The sequence below is a fragment of the Apodemus sylvaticus genome, chromosome 22 (genome assembly GCF_947179515.1).
Source record: "Apodemus sylvaticus chromosome 22, mApoSyl1.1, whole genome shotgun sequence".
Classification (NCBI taxonomy): domain Eukaryota; kingdom Metazoa; phylum Chordata; class Mammalia; order Rodentia; family Muridae; genus Apodemus; species Apodemus sylvaticus.
Genome location: NC_067493.1, coordinates 53,126,910 through 53,152,263, shown reverse-complemented (window position 1 = coordinate 53,152,263; position 25,354 = coordinate 53,126,910). Strand labels below are relative to the sequence as shown.

Sequence of the window (25,354 nt, the reverse complement as noted above, 5' to 3'; positions counted from 1 at the left end):
TATCCTTACCCCGCTCTTGTTTGATATTATGCAGCTGGACAAAATATACTTTTAAAATCATTGTCCTCATTCTCAAGAAGCCAATCTCACCTTCCTGTGTCTTCCTGTGTCTTTGGAGGGAAGTGGATTTGTGCTTCCAGGGGAGAGCAGGGAGGTGTGGCCGCTGGGAGGCAGAGCTGGCTAGGAGCCCATGAACAGGTTTACTCAGGAAGGCACTACTCCAGTCACATAGTTTGTGGAGTAGAAAGAGCGTTGCCACATGAGCCAATGTGCAGAGGCAAGAATGACCAGCAGAGGGCGTCAGATCCCATCACAGATGGTTGTGAGCCACCATGTGGTTGCTGGGAACTGAACTTAGGACCTCTGGAAGAGCAGCCAGTGCTCTTAACCACTGAGCCATCTCTCCAGCCCCGCCCCTCTTTTTTTTGAATTTCTGTGTTCTTTAGTGGATACATTTGCCAGGTTCAACCTTTTATGAGAACTCAGAACCCTTAGGCGTTTCTTGTGCTCAACGGAGAGAAGACGTTCACTAGAACTCGAAGCTGTCTCTCTTGGTGGCCTTCCTCATGCTCTGGTACCTTGGTGGCAGTGTGGTAGGGGGGCACTACATGTTCTCTGCCCCACAGGGAATCTGTGATGCTCTACACCCATCCCCATTCAGTCCGATTGCATTTGAGAATGGCTGTTTTCCTCTTCGGTCTTTCCAGTCTTTCCAGCCCCCACAGGCACGTCACTGCCGCAGGGCAATTTTAACCCAAGGCTGAAGTGGGTCAGATTTTTGCTCTGTAAGCTGTCAGGCAGGAAGACAGCATTTAAAGGTAGAATCCACGGTTGGGACTCTATCCAGCCTGCAGCCTGTTTAGAAACAGACCAGCTTCCTCCCTCCAGGTCAGGGTGTGGGCACAGGGGTGTGGACGTGGGGTGTCTGAAGGTGGGCCTGTGCTTCTCCCGCAGGGCTAGAGCTGATCAGCGGATCACAGAGTCTCGCCAGGTGGTCGAGTTGGCAGTGAAGGAACACAAGGCTGAGATTCTTGCCCTGCAGCAGGCTCTCAAAGAACAGAAGCTCAAAGCCGAGAGCCTGTCGGACAAGGTCAGTGCTCACCCTCCTGCTATGTTAGAAAATGGCTTCACTTCCTCCTCTAAAGGTATGGTTAACAGGAATTCAGACACAACCCATGGTAAACATTTCAAAAGCATCCCTTTGCTCTAAAAACATCTGGCGTGACTCCCCATGGGTCATTCTTGGTTGGCAGTGGCATAGCCGGGAGAGCTGGGTATTGGGGTTATCCTGGTTGGATGGTGAGTTCTTGACATCTACCTATCTGGGCCCCCAAATTCCAACACTGGGTACACAACACTATGTTATTCCTAGAAGGCTTTATAAGCCTCATTTTCAGAAAACATGGTGACTGCGACTGCCTCTTTCAGTGTGACCGTAGGTCATCAGCCATGTTCACGGGGAGTCTAGCTTCGTTCATTTCCTGCCCCTGTAACCAAATACTTGGGACAAAGTAATTTATACCTTCTAATACCTCTAATAGCTCTAGAGGCTGGAAAAGTTGCAAGTCATGGTACTAGTATCTGCTGAGAACCGTCTTACTGTGTCCTAATGTGGCTGATGCTGTGTTTAGGAAGCCACTAATGCCTCTGTGGGGGGCCTCAGGTAATGCTAGTATCGCCCAGAGGCCCCACCTCCAAATGTCACATGTGAATTAGATTGTTTAATACAAGAATTGGGGGGGGGGGGACATTCAGACCACAGTAGGGAGAGTCTGACTATGCACACTTATCCCCAGCATCTCCTGTTAGGAACACTTGTGTTCTGTTTGTGTCCCATGCCTGGGGTGCAGCTACATGGATGTGTCACTGTTTGGTGGTTTTGTCTAATAAACTAGGAAGAAAATGTAGAACAAGCACTTGAGGGTGACAGATAGCAATAGATGTCAGAGAAACGTCATACACACATTCCTTTTCGTACATGTAGACATAAACAGGCCATCTGAATACTGCATTTTTAAATAATACTGATTTCATGTTTATAAAAGTTATTACTGAAGGCCATCGTGGAAAATAACAAACGCATAGGTAACTCAAAAGAAGAACTGGTAACCACTGCCTTGAGTGGTGGTGGACATATTTACAGCCTGTTTAGTCATTCTTGTGTACACATGCACATGCACACACATGTGCATACACTTTTTGAAATAAATTTAGGCCTTTACTATTTATATGCTGTTCTATCTTTGTTTAAAAAAATCATGTAACTGGAGGCTTTTCCTGACTTATTATATATTTTTTTTAAACATATAATCTGAAAAAAACAAAATCACAGTCAGGCACCTAATTTAAGCATTGCCTTTGTACAGGAAATTTGGACTTCTTCCAATCTTTCTTCGCGTATAAATAACACTCGATGAACATAAATCTTTATGGACATCTGTGATTATTTTCTTACCGGAAGTTCATAGAAACAGATTCACTGGACTCAAGGCTATCGCTTGCAGCTCAAGGATAGTTCTGACTCGAGTCTAGCTTGTTATGGTTTTGAATAACTAATTTTTTTTTAATAACTTGAGGAAAGTACATTTATTGTCTGGAGACAAGTAAACCTCTCTGGGATTAATGCTGCTTTTCTCGTTGGATATTTGTGTAGTGTTTTAGTGGCTGACTTCCGTCTGTCCAGGTATTCCGGTTCCATTTTATCTTACCCATTCCTGACACTGTTCTCTCTTCCATCCATCTTCCTTCTACCACAGCAGGCCTTATAGGCCTTCGTGGCTGTGCCTTGTGGTAGCTGCCCTCTCTGCCTTTCTGACCCAGGTATAAGATCCTTGGTAGGGAGGGCGGTCTTCCCATCCCAGAAGTGATGACATGTGATAAGCCCTAAGACTTATTTAATTAAATTCAGGCAACGTGTGGCAGGTGAACTGAGCAGCCACATTCTTAAAGCTTGTCCCGGCCACACAGGGTTTTCCCGTCCTCACGTCCATCACATGGACTTTTTGTTTTCCCTCCCCCCCCCAATGAAAACTTGTGGCTTTTAGACCTTGGTTATCTTTACGTGTGAAGGTTTGGGGAACATCTCAAAGTCTGCAGTCTCTTAACTGAAATGCAGCATCATGGCCAATTTTTCCAAATGCGCAGCTCAGCGACCTGGAGAAGAAGCATGCCATGCTTGAGATGAACGCCCGGAGCTTACAGCAGAAACTGGAGACAGAGCGGGAGCTGAAGCAGAGGCTTCTGGAGGAGGTGAGTGTGAGCCACCTGGGAGGTAACACCAGCGCATGCGCACGTGTGAACACACATGCGTGTTACATACATGTGTATGTGTGTGCGTGTATGTGTTAAATACATGTGGGGGTGTTCTGTGTCCATGCGCTTACACATGCAGAGGACAGAGGAGCGTGTTGGCGACTTGTCTATTACTGTCCACTTCATCGCCGTGAGACGTGGCCTCTCACTGAAATGGAAGCTCTGCATTTTGACCAAAGTGAGCTCAAGGAATCCAGGCGCCTCTGCCCCCACCCTAGGGCTACAGGCATCCACAGCCACACCCAGTATTGTGGGTGGGTGGATGGTGGGAATTCCAGCTCCTCCTTACCCACTGAGCCATCTCCTGACTGGCACCACCTCCCTCCCATTGCCTCTCCCGCTCCCCAGAAGATTTTTTTTGTTTGTTTTTTTGTTTTGTTGTTGTTGTTTTGTTTTGTTTTGTTTTGTTTTTCGAGACAGGGTTTCTCTGTGTAGCCCTGGCTGTCTTGGAGGTATGCGCTACCACCACCCAGCTCCCCATAAGATTTTGAAAGAGGAAATTTGTTGTTATATTTAGATGATTGGAGCCAAATTAGTCACTTTGGAACTATAATTTTTGAGGTAGAGTAAGGGTGTATATGTAATGCTTTCTGGAGCTTCACACAGTAGGAGTGTCTATCAGAGTCAGGAGGTGGTGGCGCACGCCTTTGATCCCAGCACTTGGGAGGCAGAGGCAGGTGGATTTCTCAGTTTGAGGCTAGCCTAGACTACAGAGTTCCAGGACAGCCAGGGCTACACAGAGAAACACTGTCTCGAGAAAAAAAAAAAAAGTGTCTCTCAGAGGCCAGAAGGTCTCTGTTACTTGTGCCTTCCAATGTGACACTTTATTGAGACTGACGTGCATCATTGTAAGTGTATGTCCAACAGAGGTTCGTTGAGCAATGGCTGAGTGAGTTTTGAGTTGAATTGTTTTTAGAGTCAGATGGCCTGAGCACGTTAACTTCCATGTCGGTAGAAGCCCATGCCGATTAGCTTCCTACACAGGGCAAAAGCGTGACCGGATTTTAAGTACCAAACTTCACGAGGGCTTTTGAACATGGACTTAATTCTGTTGAAAAAGAGTTCTCTGGAATTTGAGACACAGGTGCCAAGCTCATGCTCGTCTCCCAATGCACCCCTTCTTTTGCTTCATGACTTTTCTCCTCAAATCTGAGCATCTCCGTGTAAATTGCTGATGGCCTCCCTCCCCCAACCAAAGTCTCCTGCCCAGAGGCACAGATTGTGCTTTCTCACTCAACATGACCTCCAAGGGCAAATGTGCTTCCTGTTGATACTCAGTGAAAAGCTTGAGAAGGGCTCTGTCTGCCCCCAGTGAGCCCGGCAGCTCAGTAGCAGATTCCCAGGATAACCACGTGGGTGGAGCTCCCTGGGTGCTCAGCTGGTGACTGTAACTGGGCCCTGCTGTTCTGTCTGAGGGAAGTAGGGAAAAGATTGCAGGTCTGCTCACAGTCAGGTGTCTTATAAAACCACGCCTTAAAAACCACAGCTGGGCGCTTGGGGAGTTCTGGAGGTGGGTGGTAGTGTCAGGTGGGCGGCCATGTGGCGGCCTTAATGCCGCCGAGCAAACGTCTACGGCTAAAATGGGGCTGAGGCGATGGCACAGCTGGCACGTGCTTGCCGTATGAGCATGGGGGTCTCCCTGGGTTGGGATCCAGGACAGGGCAGCGGCTTGTCTGTGACCCCAGTGCTGCAGAGGCAGAGGCCAGAGGGTTCCTGGCGCTCTGTGGCGAGCTGCCAGCTCAGCTGAAGCAGTGACCCTCAGGTTCAGTGAGCAACCCCATCAGCATAGGTAAGGTCATAGATGGCCCGTCCAGGAAAGGTGCGCGTTACCAATCTGGATGACCGGAGTGCAGTCTCTGGTCATGGTGGAAGGAGAGAACCAACTCCCACACACAGAGGAAAGAAATAGCTGGAACGGTCTAGTACGCAAGAGTCAGTTTGATCTCAGCATCGTTAAAAAAAAAAAGGATTAATTTTATGTTGTGTGTTTTGTCACCAAAAATTAAAAATAAATTTTATATATGTAAACACAAACAAATGAAATTCTTTGGTTATAATGCATTCTGCTGTATTATAGGTTTACTATTCCTTACTAAAATATTTGGAGCTAAAAGTATTTTGGATCTTTGAAATACTGGCATTTCAAAGATCTCTAGGAGATGGAATCCAAGTCTAAACATGAGATTCCCTACATCATATGCTCTGCGCACACATACTATGGGAGTGATGTTAGATTGTTTCGCATGCGGTTCTAGGGTTTGAACCCAGGGCCTGAGGCAGGCTGGGCATACACTATATCCCTGGGCTGTACCCCAAGTCTTTGCCTAGTGTTTTTTAACGGCCCACATTTTGACTGTGCCTGTCACATGAGATCAGTTGTGGCATTTTCCACTCAAGAAGTTCTGGGTCTGGGAGCATTTCTAATTTGGGGGTTTGATATTGGGAGTGCTTAACCTGTAATAGAACCCATCAATCTAGCAGGTGGTCTTTTCTCTGGGATGAATAGGCAATGTTCCTACATTAGGCACACGCTGGAAACAGAAACAGGACAGACATAATCGAGGCTCCCGAGTGTCCTGTTTCCCATCTGCCAAGGGCAGGCTGGCCCCAACAGCTCCGTGCTCGGTCCAAGGTTACACAGTGACTCAGTGGCAATGCCAGGAATAGCATGCTGAGGCCTGACTCAGCCCCACCTTCTCACTTGGGCTGAGAACATTCTGGATCGATGTTTGGATAGACATCTGGCCAACATTGGTCTGAATGGGAACTCACACATCATCAAAAACCATTATGAGAAAAAAAAAAAAGGTAACCCTTACCAGCCAGAGCATGTTGGGCTCCTGGGGTGCGGGATGTGCTTCATAAGTTTGGCTACAACCAAAGGGTTGTCCTCAAGGGACAGAGACTTTGAAAAGAGTCAGACTCTGGAATTTTTAATGTCACCCAGCCCAAATTCCTCTCCTGATTGACTTCCCCCCAGCAGATTTTATGAGGGTCCTTTCTCCCACCTCAGCCCTTTGGAAGTCCTGCCAGAGCTGCGTATTCCATTCGCCCACTGACTTGTGTCTGACACAGGGAGGAAGGTCCCCTTCCCAGCTTGCCGCACAGGCAGGCTCTATGGCCCGCTACCAGGATGCCTGCAGGGAACGTGGACATCACTTCCTAGTTTCCAGCAGCCCTCAATTTTGGAAAGTCCTTTCTGATTGTGAGCAGCGTTCAGCTGCCAAGTACTTTGAAGCTAGTATAGTATCAGGGATTAATGTTAATAGTCAAATTTGCTTTTATTTTTATTTCTGTGTATGTGCCTGTTCCTGTGGGGGGGGGGGGAGGTGCCTATGGAAACAGAGAGGACATTGGATTCCCCTGAACCTGGAGTTATAAGTAGTGGTGAGCAGCCTGACGTGGAGACTGGGAACAGAACTGGTGTCCTCTGGAAGAGCATCAAGAACTCTTACCACTGAGCCTCCTTGCCAGCCCCACACTATGTATGGGACTGTGGTTTTACTGGCTGAGTTATTAATTGCCTAGTGTCTACAAGGGCGGGGGTTCAACCCCCAACAGGATAAAAGATAAAAGTCCAACACACACAAAACAAAAACAAACAAGTCAACCCCCCCCCACACACACACACAAACAACAAGTGTCTGTCACTAACACAGTTACCATGTGCCAGGTGTCTTAGCACCAGGTATGAATTTGCTTGTATTGTTCTTGCAGGAACCTATGGGAGACCTGTGTCCCTTCTTGTCCTTCTTGTCCCCCTTGGCGCTAGCATGTCTGTGTGTGCTCCTTACGTAGTCGGCTCAGCAAACCCTGGCAGTTACTTGGCTCTTTGAGTAACCACGCCATGGGGCTCCTTAACCTATGAAACCACACCCATTCACCCACAGTTTGTTCTTGAGCATCTTCCGGCCTGTCTTCCTCAGCCGATGTTTGTAAAGCGCAGTCCTACCAGACTCTCTCTCCTTCGCTTCCACCCTCCCCGCCTGCTCCCTGCAGTTGCTCCAGCTCTGTCCCCAGCTGCCTCTCAGTCTAAGCACATCACCGAGGTCCAGCTCCCCAGGGAGCTCTGACCCTCTCTGGGCAGCGGAGAGATGACTTTGAATAATATTCCACAGAGAGCAAAGATCCCTTTTCCCTGGTTTTTATTATAGTAAATAAACAGTCTATTTCCTGGCGAGCCAATGGAGAGCCGATGTGTTCAATCTAGAGAAATATTTTTGGCCCAGCTGTCACCACGTGGGTCACTCGTGCCTGTGACATGTTTCTCTTAGTTCCAGCTTGCTAATTAATGTCCTCCAAAAACAGTGGAGGAAAGGAGTGAAGGAAATTACTTGGACTTTACAGGACCAAAGCTTCCCTTCAAGGCAGCATCCTTTGCTGGTTCCTTTTTTAAAAAGAAATAGGGCTTTGGTTTATTTTAGAACTCTAAGCTATGCACCCCAGGAGTGACTTCGCTCCGAGTCGGGTCAGATCCGAGACTGAGACAGCTTGCAGGAAGAAATGTTTATTTTCGCTCACAGCTTCAGAGGTGCCGTCATCTTTGTGGGGAGGGTTTTGAGGTGTGGAGCGGTGCATACCATGGCAGCCAGGAAGTGGAGAGCAGGAGGCAGGGGTGGGGGGATTCAGGGCAAGACACAGTCCCCAGGGATGGCTGTCTTCCATGCAGTCCACGCCTCCTGTCACTTAGCCCCTCCTCAGGCTATCGGTGTCATACTGTGTCCCATCACAGGCCCACCAGGCCTGAGCACCTAAGAGCTAACTTCCTGGGAACTCAGCTCAAAACCACCCAGACCCGAGTCACTAACCTCCTTCCCGGAATCTGAGCATTACGTTCAGCCAGCTTGAGTGCCAAGTGCAGCTGGCCTGTTAAGAAAGGGGGATGGGAGGCCGGCGGTGGTGGTGGTGGTGGTGCACGCCTGTAATCCCAGCACCTGGCAGGCAGAGGCGGATTTCTGAGTTCAAGGCCAGCCTCTACACAGTGAGGTCCAGGACAGCCAGGGTTACACAGAGAAACCCTGTCTCGAAAAACAACAACAACAACAACAAAACAAAACAAAACAAAACAAAAAAAGGAAAGAAAGAAAGAGGAAGGAAGAGAAAGAAAAGAAAGACAGATGGGTAAGGAGAAGAGAACTGAATTGGAAGGAGAGAAGGAAGGACAGACACAGACTACCAACATCTACATGAGCACCTACTGTGTGTGGCACCGTGTGGAGTTTGTCCCCTGGGAGGCAGGGTATTACACCCACTCGGGAAGAAGGAAGCCAACCTGGGCCAGGCAACACGCCCGTGATGAAGTCAGTCTCTAAGCCCGGATCGAGACAATCGCAGGCCTGACTCCGTGCCTCTGGTAGTTGTTACCATAGAAATGGGGAGCAAGACATAGGCAGACAGCAGGGAAGGAAGAGGGCCAGGGCTGGCCAGCTCTGAAGCCACTGTGCCTCTTATTCCGTGGGGCTTGGGGACGGGGGCATTGGGCTTGGACGGCTTGAAAGCACCCATGAAGATGATTACTTTACTTTCTTAACTTGCTTTCCTTAGTCTGCAGAGTCTAGCCTGCCAGGGAAAACGTTCTGTAGGCTGTGTTCTGTAGCTGTGGTCCCGAGATAACCTGAGGGTGCATGAAATCTCGCAGGGTCTCCCCAAGGAATGCATCTAGACAGGGGCTGCTTGACTTAGGTTTTAATTAGATTTTTTTTCAACACAAACTCTAATGAAACTGAATTTTTTCCTTTGGTTTGACCAGCTCCTGTTGCATAGCTAGGTTCTTCTTCCTTTGTCCCTACACTGTAGAAAGATGTCCTCTAACTGTGGCTATTTATAGACGCGGGGGCAGCCCTCAAGTTACGGCTGATGTGACTTGTCTTTGTGCACACCACACAGCCTGTACGTTGGCTTTTCTGATCACCCACTGAGGTCCCAGACACCCCCAAGTGGGACGAATGGAACTGACTCTCACAGCTTTGCTATCAGCTCTGGCTTGTGCGCTGAGGTGCCAAGATGGCTGCCTTTGTAACACAGGATGAGCAGGCCTGGAATGCGCTGCCTTGCAGTGTGAAATTGCAGGCATGCGGCCATCAGGGTGTCCTAGAAGCCTCTCTTTCACCCGTGTCCTCCTGTCTTGGGAACAACCAGCAATTCCGGAAGGAGTTGCTTTCCCAGGGGACGTCAGTTGGGGAATGGCACCCAGGGTGGGATCAGGCTGTTCCCTGTGCGACGGCAAGCCTCTTGCCATCCCCTCCGTCTCACCAGCAAGCCAAGTTGCAACAGCAGATGGACCTGCAGAAGAACCACATCTTCAGACTGACGCAAGGGCTGCAGGAGGCGCTGGACCGGGCGGACCTGCTGAAGACAGAGAGGAGCGACCTGGAGTATCAGCTGGAGAACATTCAGGTGAGGGCCAGCAGGGGGCGCTGCGGACATCTGCTGCCTGTTCCTGCCCCCTCCTCCCTCCCTGCCTCTTACCTCCTCCTCAGCTGCCCACCCCCCACCCCACCCCCAATACTTCTTTTTGGTTGTTACTGTCCTTTGGTTGTTTGCTGCCTGTGTTTCTCCATCATTCAGTTAGGGTGGGCACCATGACCTACGGAGCCGTCTTGCTGGCCTCATGGTTTTGTTCTTGCATTTCCTACTTGACTGTTCATATGTCCAAACATAATGCTTCCATCCGCCTCTGAGGCCGTCCTTGTTCCCATGGATTTTAGGTTCTCTACTCTCATGAGAAGGTGAAAATGGAAGGCACTATTTCTCAACAAACCAAACTCATTGATTTTCTGCAAGCCAAAATGGACCAGCCTGCTAAAAAGAAAAAGGTGAGTTGTGGTGCTCAATAGTCAGAGCATCGAGGCCAACCTGGTCTACGTTGAGTTCCAGGACAGCCAGGGCTACACAGAGAAACCCTGTCTTGAAAGAAAAAGCCAGAGCAGGGTGATCTCGCTTCGCCACCCGTGGCTCGGCTCGGTAGATACCACTGAGATAACTAACCTCAGAAATAGAAGAAAATGTACATTTTTGTTTATTCTGGGTTGAGAACTCAGTCTAAGTATAACCAGAGTAGCCTTTATCATAGGCGACCATGATCAAGACCAATAGATAACTGCTCTGTAAGGGAGTGCTGCTTTCTTCCGCTCCTGCAGAGAAGCCGGGATGGTCATGTGCTGAGGGAACAGGCTTATGCAGAGGTCTGGGCCAGGCCAGTGTGTCTGAGAGTTCAGCAGGCCACATGCCTGGGACTCTAGGGCATGTGTCACTTACACGGGTCTCCAGGAATCCAGTGCTTCTATTTAGCTTTATGCTTTGATCCTTTTCAAGACAGAATTTTGCAATGTAGCTCATGCCAGACTTAAATCTCATAATGGCTTTGCCTTGGGAGCGCTGGGATTACAGGTGTGCCCTCCCATAGTCCCGTGCTGTCAAATGGCTCGCAGACACAGGAAGTTGAAATGGCTGGCTTAAAACTTGACTAGACAGCTCTCTTCACCAGCGCCGCGCTCTGCGGATGCAAAGCCAGATGTGGCATATGAGGCCCTAGGCTGAGTCACGTGAGGAGTGGTGGGGACGGGTTAGCTGTGGGCCGGGTCATATGAGGGTTCCCGTGGGGAGACTGCTTTCTATAAGCCTGGTCCACAGGCTTGTTCCCCACGGTTGTGGCTCTCATCCTAGGAGGGCCAATCCGCCTGACCGCCAGGGAGGTTGCTAAGGACTCGGCAGCCTCCTCCCAAGGGTCTTAGCACACTGTAGCAATCCTGGCAGCAGTGGTAAGGGAAGGGCTCGATGGCTTAGAATAGCCAGAGGAAGGGACCGGTGACTGAGGCCCTCGGTCAGCCTCTGTGGTCCTTGGTTCACGCCTCCTGCTCTGGCAGTGCATGCAGTACCCCGAGGCTGTGCCTTATTGTGCTGGCCTCGGGAAGGTTTTTTCACATACCATGTTATCATATATTCTTGCTAAAGCTCACGATATTTAATCTTTTTTTTTTATCCCGGCAGCGGACTATTGTCTGGTTGTGTTGTTGATCTTAGGATGTTTTGCGTTCGTTTTCCTGTTAATTGATTTTTTTTTTTTTTTGGTCAGATGTGTGATTCCATTTTTTCCTCTTCTGTGTACAGTAACTTTCTTTTGGAATTTTTATTTTAGTAAGCCCTTTGTTTTGATATCATCTTAGATTTTTTTTTCAATTTTTGCTTTCTTTCCTTTAAAAAAAAAAAACAAAACAAAACCCATAACCCTCCCCTCCCTTCCCCCTCCCTGTGTCTTGTCATCAAGCACCATGAGACAAAGGCAAGATGGACCTCTGACCCGTAACCACCCCTCCCAGCTCCATTCTCCATCCACCCTGATTGCCTTTTTTGAGGGGCAAAGACTCCCGGGAAATGGCTGTCGTGTCCTGGGAATGCTAAAGGAAGAGGTGGTGGCGGTCGAAGCATCTTTAACTCCCGGTGAAAACCTCCGCACCACTCTTTTTTTCAGCCGACTGGAATGGGCTGAGGCTCAGCCTCCCCTCCCCCTCCCCTTCATATGCCATTTTTCCCAAACACACTTACAGTGAGTATATGCCTGGCCTTGGTGGCTTGCTCCTCCTGAGACAGCTCTCCTTTAGCCTGGGTCCGGTACCAGTTTCTAGGAGTTAGGAGATATCTCTGTTTCCATTGCTAGGGTTTATTTAGTCGACGGAAAGAGGACCCTGCTTTGCCCACACAGGTTCCTCTGCAGTACAATGAGCTGAAGCTAGCCCTGGAAAAGGAGAAAGCGCGCTGCGCGGAGCTGGAGGAAGCCCTTCAGAAGACCCGCATCGAGCTCCGGTCTGCGCGGGAGGAAGGTAGGAGTTCTCAGAACGCCTTCACAGCTACAGAGCAGGCTGAGGACCACTCCCCGTGAGACAGGCCAGGACTCGTTCTGCATCTCTGTGGGCCACAGGTTTTCATTCCAGGCCTGTCCCCCGTCTGATAAAAGTTTTGCAGCCTCCTCTTGTGTTGCCGAGTTAGCACAACCGCCCCTTTGGTCTTGGGTCCTTGAAAGACAGCCACGGGCAACCTTCTTAGTCTGGTGCACTAGGTGGCCGAGCCAACTCAAAGGCTTTGTAACTGGTGTCTCCGCAGCCGCCCACCGCAAAGCCACAGACCACCCGCACCCGTCTACGCCAGCCACTGCGAGGCAGCAGATCGCCATGTCTGCCATTGTGCGGTCGCCGGAGCACCAGCCCAGTGCCATGAGCCTGCTTGCCCCACCGTCCAGCCGCAGAAAGGAATCGTCAACTCCAGAGGGTACGCTCTTGCCACAGTCTGTTTTCTACCGTTAAAACATCTGAAACTGGGTGGTTTATAAAGAAGTTTGTTTGGCTGAGAAATTCAAGAGCTGATGCCAGCTAGAGTCTCGCAAGGGCATCTCCCTGCAGAGGGAACTGTGTAGCCAGGCAGGGCGTAGCAGCCCAGGGCATCCATGTTCTTTTTCTTTTAAAAAGATTTATTTATTTTATGTATGTGAGTACACTGTAACTATACAGATGGTTGTGAACCATGATGTGGTTGCTGGGAATTGAACTCAGGACCTCTGCTCGCTTCAGGCCAAAGATTTATTTATTGTTACATGTAAGTACACACCAGAAGAGGGCATCGGATCTCATCATGGATGGTTGTGAGCCACCATGTGGTTGCTGGGATTTGAACTCAAGACCTTCAGAAGAATAGTCAGTGCTCTTAACTGCTGAGCCATCTCTCCAGCCCCATCTATGTTCTTGTAAAACCCCGATGCAGTCACAGGAAGCCTGTCTGCATGACACTAGTCTAAGGTTACTAAAAGTCTCCTTCCTTGTCTGTTACCCAGAGTCAACTGTTACCGCCGCCTCTGCTCCTGTTAATATTCAGTCCCATACCTGATACGAATATGTTTCAAGAACATGAAACAGTCTGGTGGTGCAGACCTTTAATCCCAGCACTCAGGAGGCAATGGCTGGCAGATGGCTGTGAGTTTCAGGTCAGCCAGGGCTACACAGTGAGACCCTGTCTAATAGCAACCACAGTGAACCAGAGAAAACTAATCTATGTTTCTTAGGTCCACTTTGAAAAATCTCACTGATGCTGCCCTGTACACTGCAAGCTATCTTGGTGTTATTTAAAGTACTTTGTAAGAGTATATTAGAGGTGCTTCCCTCTGGCAAAGAACTCAGCAGTATTCCATATGTCCCCTACCACACCAGCCCTGCCCTTGCTGCCACAGCACCTTACAGGACATCCTGTACTTCTGGGCGCGCTGGTGGGTGAACTCTTAGGAAATGAATTAGTGGGTGAAAGGTTATGGCCACTTCAAATGTGACTGACTGGTGGTCAGTTGCTATAACCACTGACTGTGTAAAGGGTTCCCTCTGTGGTCTCAAAAGGACTGTGTCGCACAGAGACGAAAAGGACTTTTGACAAAGGTGAGGAAGGTGGTGTGAGAAGCCTCTCGGGAGATCAGGGGAGAGCCATTCACTGACTGAGCCTTCTTAGGTTGTGAGTTCTGATGACACTGCCTTGTTGCTGTGTTTATGGGACTTCTTGGTCAGAATGCTTAACTCTAAAAGCCTTCCAGAGGGAGAGAATGTCCCTGGCCAGGCATCCACCCACAGGGATCCTGGAGCAGGTTTCTTGGCACCGTAGTCCCCTCCTGGTGTGTGTCATACCCTCTGGGGATTGCTGTGCATTTGTGTCACATCATGTCACTGACTCCACAACTTCCTGAGAGAGGAAGAGAGGTGGCACTGTGAGGAGACCCCAGCAGAGCCGGGCTCGGCAGACATTCTAAGCTTCTCTCTGTGTCAAATTGCCTCCGGGTCACTGGAGGTGGAGAGCCGAAGATGGGGGAGGGGAGGGGGTTGTGGGGTGTGTGTGTGAGGGGGGATGGATATGTAAGACTCAGTTCTCCAGAGGTAAAACGTTTTGAAGAAAGGTTGTTCATGAAAAAAAAAATGGACATAAAAGACTTCTCCAGTCAGTTCTTAATTTAATAAAAAAAAAAATCTGCAGTTCATAATTACTACCTTTAAACTGAATTCTGTGAAAAGCATTAGATCTTTCATGACTAAGTCTTTAAAAATAATTAGGGCCAGGCTGGTGGCACACACCTTTCGTCCCCACATTCAGGAGGTAGAGACAGGCAAAGCTCAGTGAGGTCAAGCCAACCTGGGCTACGTAATGAATGAGGTCCAACCTGGGCTACGTAAGGAATGAGGTCCACACCAGCCAGGACTACAGACTGAGATTCTGTCTCAAGTAGCAGTGACCGCCCACTTTCCTTTACATGCCCACAGACACGGTGCCACCAAAGAGCCAGCTTCTGCCAGGAATATGTTCTTAAAGTAATCATCCAGTCACAGAGACACATCTTACTGATTTAAACAGATCTAGACACACATGCAACGGCTGCAGTGATTTACAGTTCATGTTTTGACAGTTTAATGAAGATACATCTCACATGCCCCGTAAATCACCTCCTGAAAATGTGCGTTTCAGTGTTGTCAGGGCATGTGGTGTGGTCCGGTCGCCCTCTCTTTGACTGTAGGACACCCTGAAACCAAACACCCCCTGCAATAGCCTTCATCTCTCCCTTTCCCCACCCTTGGTGACCCCTAATCTACTTTATCTCTCTGGATTTGCCATTCTCCGTCTCTCATACGCATGGGCCCTTACTCCACGCCGCCCTCTGTGACTGGCTTATTTTCCAGAACCCAGCGTTCTGTGGGATCCACCCACACTGTAGCGGTAACTGCCCCGCTGGTCTCTTTTCTTAACATGGCTAAATAATATTTCATTGTCTGGGTGGTGCATGTCACCCTTTATGCTACAGGGGGCGCTTGAGCTATTTCTGCTTGCTGGCTGCTGTAAACTGAACCTCTGGGACGCCAAGCAGGCCTCTTGTGGGTGGTGTGTTTTCTGTCCTCTTGGGCATGAAGTTAGGAGTGGAAGTTGCTGCAATTATATGTATCATAGTCTATGTATAGCTTTTGGAAGAACTGTCCTCCTGGGACCTAAGGCACCACTTTCCATCCCCACCCCCAAAGTGCGAACAGTGCCATCTCTCCACGTCTTCTTCGACCCTGGTTTTCCATTTCTCAGACTCCAGACATTTTAGTGACATGGCACCTTGCTGTGGTTTTAATTTGCATTTTTCCTAAAGCCTAATGACACCTAGCATCTTTTCAGGTTCTTTGGGCCTGTTTTTCCTCTTTGGGGGAATATCTAATCAAAGTACCGGGTTGTGAGAACTCCTAATAGCTTCTTGGAGCCGATGCTAGCAGAGACCGTCTCGCCAGTCCCTTGGAGTCTCTCTTCACTTCCGACTAACCATTTTTTCCCCTGTCAGAATTCAGCCGGCGTCTTAAAGAGCGTATGCACCACAACATTCCTCACCGATTTAACGTGGGCCTGAACATGCGAGCCACTAAGTGCGCTGTGTGTCTGGATACCGTGCACTTTGGACGCCAGGCATCCAAATGTCTTGGTAAGAGCTACACCCGTGCGTCTGCTGGACACCTCCATGTTTTTCTGTCTGGAAGATCTGTGGTGGAGGCGATGTTCTAAACTGTGGCGTAATCATTCACCGCCAAAGCTTTTCCCTTCCGTGGGAGAAAGGGCACTGTTTTCCCTCACAACCCCCACGGCACGTCGGTGTGCAAAATGCTTCCACCTTTGTTAATTTTCAGCTGCTTTGTATCAGACTAGTCTCTCCCCTGCTTGCTTGACCTTCATGAACTTGCAAGCATATCCCTGCACACACTGCTGTGGGCAGCGTAGCCTGAAGCCAGGCAAACTAGGCCCGAGCGCAGTGGCCCTCTGTGTCCCTGTGGGGGCCTGGCTTCACTTGAAGTCCTACTGGGTGTGGAGGAGCTCGGCCCGCTGAGCCTCTTCAGGTTCTTGGTTGCTCCCCTCTAGAATGTCAAGTGATGTGTCATCCCAAGTGCTCCTCCTGCTTGCCCGCCACCTGCGGCCTGCCCGCTGAGTACGCCACACATTTCACCGAGGCCTTCTGCCGAGACAAGATGAACTCCCCGGGTCTCCAGAGCAAGGAGCTGGGCAGCAGCCTGCACCTGGAGGGGTGGATGAAAGTGCCCAGGTACCTGCAGGGCTCGCTGGGGGAGGCGGGCCACAGGCAGGTCCGCTCTCACGTCTTCCAGGGAAGTGTCTTTGAGGGAGCTTTTCCATTTGCTTATCCGTCCTGACGTTTTTCTTGTGTCCATCTTCCTTTCCCCAGGAATAACAGACGGGGACAGCAAGGCTGGGACAGGAAGTACATTGTCCTGGAGGGGTCAAAGGTCCTCATCTATGACAATGAAGCCAGAGAAGGTAAATTAGTCATTGCACATGGCTAACCCAGGCCTCCAAGTGTTGGAGTGAAGGCTTTGTTTTTAGTGTTTGGTTTTATTTTTTTACTAATTAATTAATATTTTTTTTTGGACTGCCTCGCAAGCCTTCTCTACTTTCCCAATTTTCAAAGTTAAAAACCAGGTGACTTCTCTAAAGGTTATTGGTGCGATACTCAATCTATAGGTCTCCCCCTTGAAGGACCCGCAGGGTGCTGCCCCGAAGATCCCACCTGCTAACACACCAGAGAGCTTCCGCCTCAGTCAACTAGCCCACAAATCTGCAGCGGTGGCGTCAGAAAGTTGACTGTGCCCTTCATCTGACGCACTTTATTTTTTTTTTATCTTCCCCCTCTGCCTGTCTGCACCCTGTCATTCTCTGTCCTCGTGCGGTTCTTTCCACGCCTCTGCTTCTCCCCTCCTCTCCTCTCCTCTCCTCTCTCCTCTCCTTCTTTCCTCCCTTTTCCCCTCCCCTTTCCTCCCCTCCTCTCCCCTCTCCTCCCCTCCCTTTCCCTCATCTCCCCTGCGCTCCCCTGTTCTCCCCTGCTCTCTTTTCCTCCCCTCTTCTCTTCTCTTCTCTTCTCTTCTCTTCTCTTCTCTTCTCTTCTCTTCTCCGCTTCCCTCCCCTCCCCTCTCCCCCCCTTCCCTCTTCTCTTCCCTCTTCTCTCTCTCTCCTCTTGTTCTTGGTACTGTTCTTTTGTTTTTCTTTCCAACCTTCCTCTTTGCACCAAGCTGGACAGAGGCCTGTGGAAGAATTTGAGCTGTGCCTTCCCGATGGGGACGTATCTATTCACGGTGCCGTTGGTGCTTCTGAACTTGCAAATACAGCCAAAGCAGGTGAGTGGGACCCAGAAGAGCCCCGCCCAGAAGGTGGGCAGGCTTTGACAGACTGAGAGCAGCAGGATGGGGGCGTGGCAGTTTGCTCTGCCAAGGTCCCCCATCCTAGCAGGAACTCAAGTTGCAGGGTTTGGTGGGATTCTGATGCTGTGACATCATCATCCCTATTGGGGGGTGGGGTGGGGAGCCTCCTCGGCCAACCTTGTGCTCTCTGAAATCTCGTAGATGTCCCATACATCCTGAAGATGGAGTCTCACCCACACACCACCTGCTGGCCTGGGAGAACCCTCTACCTGCTAGCACCCAGCTTCCCTGACAAGCAGCGCTGGGTCACCGCCTTAGAATCTGTCGTCGCAGGTGGGAGAGTTTCTAGGGAAAAGGCAGAAGCCGACGCTGTGAGTATGAGACCATGACGTGGGCTGGGGGCTTCTCTGTAGGGGGCACACACGGTTGTAGACACTAACTGTAATGGCGGGGATCCCCTGCCTGGCGGGATTTCTACTCTCTCTGGCCGAGAGCCGGTGTCTGCCTGGAGCAGCCTCACGGCAGCCCTGGTGTTTATAAGGAAGCCCTCGCCCTGTTGACTCCCGAGGTCCTTGAGTTATAAGCACTTTGACTGGAAACCCCGAAGCAGATGCCCCTGTGCCAGTGAGCCCCTGCACTCGGGGAAACTGTGCGCGCAGTCTGTCCAGCTGCCCCTGCAGCATCTGCCCTCCGTAGGCAGGTCTGAAATCCTACTTGTCCTTGAGATGTCACAAACGTTGCTGTGCCTCCATCGGCACTGCTCGCCCTGGACATTGGTGCGGGTGCAGACCGTGCTCATTGGTGCTTGTTTGCTCCACCGAGGGCACTTAGCAGTAGGAGGTCGTAACTGTGAGCCCCCGGAAGAATTGTGTCCTGTTCCCCACATGAGCCTTTTTCTGAAATGTGCGTTAATGTGTGTATAATAGGCACGGGACCATACTTCCTGTGAGCGTCAGCCCGTGTGGGTTGAGGTAAAGAGAACTAGAGGCTTGGCTTGCCCAGGACACCTGCGCTTGTGTTCTTGCTGCAGCCGAGGTGGGGAAGGGGCCTTCCTAACAGCTCTCGTTAACCCTCCTCACCTCTATCTTACCATTTCCTGTCTCAGAGTGGCTTCCATGCCTGTGTCACCCACTTGTGCCTGTCCGCACCAAGCTGTAACTGGCGCTAATCAAGGGCTGCACTTGGGGAACCATTAACAACGACCTGGGGTTTCAGTCAGAAGGTGTGGCCCCGAGCCTGGGGTCACGGCGAGCACTTGACTTGGCGTGTGTGAGGGCGTGGCCCACGATGTGCCTCTGGTCGTGATTTAGGTCACTGTTCCTCTGGATGGCTTGGTCGGAGATAGTTTGAGCTCACTCTGCCTCCTCATCTTTTCTGTTTCCTTTCCATATGTGAAGAAATTACTTGGAAACTCTCTGCTGAAACTGGAAGGCGATGACCGGCTGGACATGAACTGCACCCTGCCCTTCAGTGACCAGGTGGGTCACCAGGGCAACGGCAGGGTCAGCTAGGCCGGCTGCAGTCACGCACTGTCAGGACGAGCGGCCAGGGCAGGGTTGGGGCAGGGTGGGGTAGCTCTGCCACTGCTGAGCATGGGGATTGCCACACTGTCTGGCTTACCCTCTGCCTCTGCCCTGGCAGGTGGTGCTGGTGGGCACCGAGGAAGGCCTCTACGCGCTGAATGTCTTGAAAAACTCCTTAACCCACATCCCAGGAATCGGAGCGGTCTTCCAAATTTACATCATCAAGGACCTGGAGAAGTTGCTCATGATAGCAGGTGGGCCCAGCTCACAGCCTTTGTCAGCTTTATGGGCGGCTCCTGGGGAGCTGAGGTGCACACTGGAGATGCGCAGAGGCGGCCTCCGTCTGTCCATCCATGGTTAGAGCAGCAGCGCTCAGCTGATGGGCCTTTGTCCACATTTGGTTCCCTGTCCACGTCCAATTTACCAAGCCTGACACTGAAAGAACAGCGTACCATTCTGCCACACACAGAATGCTGAATTAGCACCGAAACACTCGAGACCAGGCTTCTGATGAGGAGTAGAGGTTTATTTACCCCACGCCCTGGAGGTTCAAAATCCCAAAGGGCATTGTGTCTGCTTGGTGAAAAGTTCTCCTTGGAGCATGCCGGGAACTGTGCAATTATCACCACACAGGAACATTGGATAGTCAAGGCTTGCTCCTTTATAGCGTCTCTCATGAGTCAATGGGAGCTTCTCTCTGAAGCCCAAGACCTCCCGTTAGATCCTAGGTCTACCACCTTATCTGTTTATCACTGTGTGTGTGTGTGTATTTATGCGTGGTCTCAGACTCATTCAAGCCAAACTTTGTTTTTCTGGTTTAGATATAGGCCTTCATGTAGCCCAGGCTGACCCTGGACTCCTGATCCTTTTTTTCCCACGTGTAGGAATTCTGGGAATATCCCACCAGGCCCTTCTTTCTAGTTGCCCTGGCTCCAGCGTGGGTGTGACCTCCGCAGAGCTAACCTCCTACATGTAAGGCACATGGTGTGGTTACGGCGAGATCCTTCTTGTGTTAATGAATGCTCAGGCCCTTCAGCTGGATTCATACTCTGCAACATTTGCCACACATCTTCCCTTTCTGTACATATACATTTGCTTATGTTTAACCAAATTAAACATAAGTGTAGGTATGAACCCCCACCGAGTCTGTCAGCATATGAACTGCAGGCCTCTGTCACGTGTCTAGGGCACACACCTTCCTGGACCCTCACTGCTTGTTGGCAGGACTTTATTTGCTAACTCGCTTACAATTTTTTTTTTTTTTTGGTTTTCGAGACAGGGTTTCTCTATGTAGCCAGGGCTGTCCTAGAACTTACTTTGTAGACCAGGCTGGCCTTGAACTCAGAAATCTGCCTGCCTCTGCCTCCCAAGTGCTGGGATTAAAGGCATGCACTACCACCACCCAGCTACTCGCTTAAATTTTGAAGTAGGTGTCCCGGGCTAGCCTTGAACTTTTTATTTAGCTGATGATGACCTCGAACCCTCCTGCCTCCACCTCCTGAGTGCTGGGATTACAGGCACCAGCTGCCACATCTGGATCAGTTCTCTCCCTGTCTCACACCACGGGCATGTCTGAGTAGCTGGGACCCCTTCACTGTTCCCCAACATATTCTTCCATGTTCTGAGAGCATGTTTCAAATTCCTTAGCTTTTTTTCCCTGCAAAATTATCCCTATTCCCCAAGAACCTTAAAACTGAGACATCATCAGCTTTCATTCTCTGATCTAAAGTATGGGCCAGGACAGTGAGCAGCGAGATCCTTCCCGACGAGACTGGTCAAGTGTGTCCCTTATCAGAAGATCCAAAAACCTTCCAGCCAGTCTTAGACTGGGTATCACCATGGCACTCGCCAGTGGAAAATTCCTTCCTTGATCTCAGTTGATGGGTCTCAGTCAGAATGAAGGATCCCCATCCCCAACCCCCAAACGACTGTATAAAGTTAACTTTAACAGAGTTTTTTACGAGCCGGCTGGTGGTGGCACACGCCTGTAATCCCCACACTTTGGGAGGCAGAGGCAGGTGGATTTCTAAGTTGGAGGCCAGCCTGGTCTACAGAGTGACTAGGACAGCCAGGGTTATACAGAGAAACCCTGTCTTGAAAACAACAACAACAAAAAACAGAGCTTTATGAAATGCAAAGGAATTCCATGTGCAGACTTAGGTCCTGTCCTCTAGATATTTCATTTTATACGCAGATTATTCCAAACTCAGAAGCCCTTCTGCCCCCTCATCTTGGATAAGGAGCACCCCCTAGTTCGTCCGCAGAGGCTCCTGTGGTTTTTAGTCACGGGTAAACAGTTGTCCCCCATGTCTTCTTTGATGGGGCTCCTGACCTCAGCTGTTCCTTTCCTCTCAGGGGAAGAGCGGGCTCTGTGTCTGGTGGACGTGAAGAAGGTAAAGCAGTCTCTGGCACAGTCGCACCTTCCCGCCCAGCCCGATGTCTCCCCCAACGTGTTCGAAGCCGTCAAGGGCTGCCACCTGTTCGCTGCTGGCAAGGTAAGCTCCCCCACCCACCCAGGCTTTGCTGATGTAATGTTCTGGAAATCGGGCCTGCTTCCCTTCTCACCTAACTTACGGAGTCAACCTTGGAAATTGGGCCTGCAAACAGCAGGAAGGTATTGGGTTCCTTCTGGTACTGAAGTAACTAGGGTAGATAAGACATTGGCCCAGGCTTTGGATCTAAGGAAAATGTCTGAGGAACATGGAAGCCAAAGGTGGAGTACAGGGTCGCAGAGCGTTAAAGAGCAAGTGTGTGTGATGAGCCTCCAAAAAACAACACTCCGAGGCTGAGGCAGGGGGATCTCGGTGAGTACAAAGCCAGCCTCGTCTATAGAGCAAAGCCTGCTATAGATGTGTCGTGAGACCATGTCTCAAAACAAAATAAAAACAATCTGGGAAAAAGAAAAGCAATTCAACATAGAAAGTGTGTTTATTACTAGAATCTTACAAATTCTAAATTATATTTCTTTGGTAGTCCCTCGGTACCTGCCAGCAATTGGCTCCAGAACCACCACTTGGATTTTTTGTTGTTGTTGTTGTATTTTGGTTGTTGTTTTTTATTCAATATATTTTTTATTTACATTTCAAATGATTTCCCCTTTTCTAGCTCCCCAAAATTCCCATAAGCCCCCTTCCCTCCCCCTGTTCTCCCACCTACCCCTTCCCACTTCCCTGTTCTGGTTTTGCCCTATACTGCTTCACTGAGTCTTTCCAGAACAAGGGGCCACTCCTCTGTTCTTCTTGTACCTCATTTGATGTGTGGATTATGTTTTGGGTATTCCAGTTTTCTAGGTTAATATCCACTTATTAGTGAGTGCATACCATGATTGATCTTTTGAGTCTGGGTTACCTCACTTAGTATGATGTTCTCCAGCTCCATCCATCTGCCTAAGAATTTCATGAATTCATTGTTTCTAATGGCTGAATAGTACTCCATTGTGTAGATATACCACATTTTTTGCATCCACTCTTCTGTGGAGGGATACCTGGGTTCTTTCCAGCTTCTGGCAATTATAAATAGGGTTGCTATGAACATAGTGGAGCATGTATCCTTATTACATGCTGGGGAATCCTCTGGATATATGCCCAGGAGTGGTATAGCAGGATCTTCCAAAAGTGAGGTGTCCAGTTTTCTGAGGAACCACCAGACTGATTTCCAGAGTGGTTGTACCAATTTGCAACCCCACCAGCAGTGGAGGAGTCAGAACCACCACTTGTAACAAAGCAAAATGCAAAGATGCTGCTGATTTCTCTGCCGTGTAGCGATGGGGTCTCGTGCTCTCTGCCCTGCCTCCGTCGTCCCTGGCTGACTTACAGGACTAGTGTGTCAGTGTCCTGTCCCCTGATGGGATAATTACTGCGAAGACAAAGCCTCCAGACCTTCATTTGTGCTGACACTGCTGCGCCCTCACCTGAGTCCTTTCAGTCCGTGTGGGTTGGTTTTGCAGTGTTAGGAGCCAATGGTAGAGGACTCATCGTGTAGCAAAAACTACCTTCCAAAACTAGCTATCACCAGTTTGCTTGGGTTTTCAACCTACCAAAGTTCAGCATAGAAACACACCGATCTATTGTTGGCCTTCTCATTTAAACTTTGACAAGGCTAAGAATATTTACATTTGTGTACTCACATGTGTGTATACTTCTGATACGACATCCAAACCAAGCATTTTGTTTTATTTCGAGATAAGGCCTCACTATCTTTGGATAGCCTGGACCATTTAGGCCAGGCTGGACTTGAGCCAGAGACCTGCTAGTCTCTGCTTCCTGAGTAGAGGTGTGTACTGCCACAGCAGTCTTGAGGCAAGCTTTGATAGAACCCCTCATACTGTAGGGTTTTTCTCTTTTTACCCCCAGGTAAAAGGGATGGAACTCAGGTCACCCAGCTTGTGTGGTAACCACACTCACCCTCTTGCCGACCCAATGCCTTGCATTTTACTCCTTTCCGTCTCTTTTGTGGGGAGTTGTGTTGTTTTGCAGTACGATCTTATACTGTAGTCCAGGTTGGCCTCAAACTCACAGCAATACTGCTGCCCCCAGTGTTTCAGGCCTGACCTGACCTGCCTGGTTACTTCTTTGAATCCTTAAAGGAGCAGCTTTCCGCTGGGAAGGCAGCTCAGCTCCATAAACTGATGATCCAAGATTGTCCCGGGGCAGCAGGATGGTGGGTGAGTCCCCTCCTTGAGTTAACCCTCCCCAGACTGTATACCCTACCGCCCTCCCCACCAGTCAGACCAGAGAGGACGGTGGGAGACCAGCTGAGGGGCGTGACTCCCCATCCCACCTGCAAGCTGGTGCCTGCAAGCAAACACAGCTGATTTGATGAAATGGTGGCTTTTTGGCTCAGAGGACTGAGTTCTACCACATTCAACAGAGTGGACGGTGGGAAGGTTGTGCTTTGACCTTCACACGTGTACCATGGTATATGCATAGGCATGTATGTACACACAGACACACACACACACACACACACACACACGTATGCACAGGCACTCTGCACTGGAGCCTGTGTCATGGCGTTCCTTTGTCTCTCATTATCTTTTGCCTTTGTCTTTTCTCTTCCTTCATTTCCCCTCCCCTGACTTTTCCCGTTATCCTCACAGTTTCTTATCTAGCTCACTAAGTCCCATAGCAGGTTTTTTTCAAGGGTATGCATTACCTTCTGACTACTGTTTGAGCTGCCCCTTGTATCTGTGGGTGAGGATGTTTTCTGTTATCCCATGGATTTTAAGTTACTTAGAAATGTAAAGTTGATTTCTAAAAATAACTTTAGAATTCTAAATCACTCCTATTGTTTGGAATAGCTAAAAACAATGTGAAATTGCAAAGTCTCCTACTGTATTATACGCACAGCCTCCCCAACCCCAGAAGCAGCATCTCCAGTAATTTACATTTTCCTCTCTGCTCTTCAGCCGCTGACCTTCAGTTTAGGGATCTCTTTCCAGCCTTGGTGGGAGACTAAAGCCTGACTGTAGGAGGTAGAACCAGAACCTCCACGTAGAACCCCACAGCCATCTACCCAACGGAGGAGCTTTTCCCTCTGGACCCAAGTGTATTAATTACTTCTTGTCTCCACTCAGTTTTCCATGGTTCTGTCTTTCTGTCTGTCTGTCACAGCCAGGAAGGCATGGCAGCCAGAGCTTGGAGCTCGAGGCTGTGTGCTCGGACGCGTGTGTATCAGAAGGCAACAGGAGGGCTGGTCCTCTTCAGGCTCCCTCCTCCCCAGCCGTATTCAGTGTGGGACCTCAGCCCATTGCTGACCACCCTGTAACTGTGGTCTAACTGAACAGTCGCCTGGGAGCAGAGCCCCTCTGCCTGCCTTTGGGGGATTACCTTATGTAAATCGATATGGGCCGGCCCGTTCTCTAAGCGGGCACCCCAGATGGCAGAGCTGAGCATGTGCGAGCATGCGTGCATTTGTCTCCCTCCGCTCCCACGGCTCCAGCTCCTGTCCCTGCCGCCTGGTTTTCCATACAGCCCTGAGGAGCTATACCCTTTCACTGAGAACCAGTTTAAACATCGTCTCTGCATTGATATGTCAGGGGATGGGATCACAGCCCCAGATAAGCAGCTAAGACTGTGACAGTCCACTCTGGAAAGGCCCTCACCATGCCCACGGGGTCTGTCCTCAGGGGTTCCAGACCATCAAGTTGACAGTAGAGATGAACCAACTGCGAGATGTCACATGGCTCCTAGACCTTCTTTTTGTCCCAGCTAAGTCAGTGAATCTCAAACCAGGAGACAGTTGGTAATATGTAGACAGTTTTGACTATCACAGGTAAAGGGCAGTGCAGGCATCTGGTGGTTAGGGCCATGATGCTCCCTTTGT

At 49.8% G+C, this 25,354-nt stretch overlaps 1 protein-coding gene across 12 annotated transcripts in view; it reads left to right on the top strand.

Moving 5' to 3' along the window:
- The window catches only part of Cit (citron rho-interacting serine/threonine kinase), a 168,875-nt gene that overhangs the window by 127,514 nt on the left and 16,007 nt on the right, over positions 1–25,354 (top strand). For 7 of the 12 annotated variants that reach the window (XM_052169022.1, XM_052169021.1, XM_052169016.1 and 4 more), the window contains exons 27-41: positions 955–1,090; positions 3,145–3,249; positions 9,568–9,708; positions 10,020–10,127; positions 11,969–12,131; positions 12,412–12,576; positions 15,650–15,787; positions 16,219–16,399; positions 16,538–16,629; positions 17,379–17,483; positions 17,709–17,878; positions 18,434–18,478; positions 18,905–18,985; positions 19,149–19,284; positions 21,386–21,525. In XM_052169022.1, coding sequence (XP_052024982.1) covers positions 955–1,090; positions 3,145–3,249; positions 9,568–9,708; positions 10,020–10,127; positions 11,969–12,131; positions 12,412–12,576; positions 15,650–15,787; positions 16,219–16,399; positions 16,538–16,629; positions 17,379–17,483; positions 17,709–17,878; positions 18,434–18,478; positions 18,905–18,985; positions 19,149–19,284; positions 21,386–21,525 — 1,906 coding nt within the window. The remainder of the gene's footprint in view (positions 1–954; positions 1,091–3,144; positions 3,250–9,567; positions 9,709–10,019; positions 10,128–11,968; positions 12,132–12,411; positions 12,577–15,649; positions 15,788–16,218; positions 16,400–16,537; positions 16,630–17,378; positions 17,484–17,708; positions 17,879–18,433; positions 18,479–18,904; positions 18,986–19,148; positions 19,285–21,385; positions 21,526–25,354) is intronic. The other 5 variants (XM_052169023.1, XM_052169020.1, XM_052169018.1 and 2 more) reach the window with 3 other exon arrangements.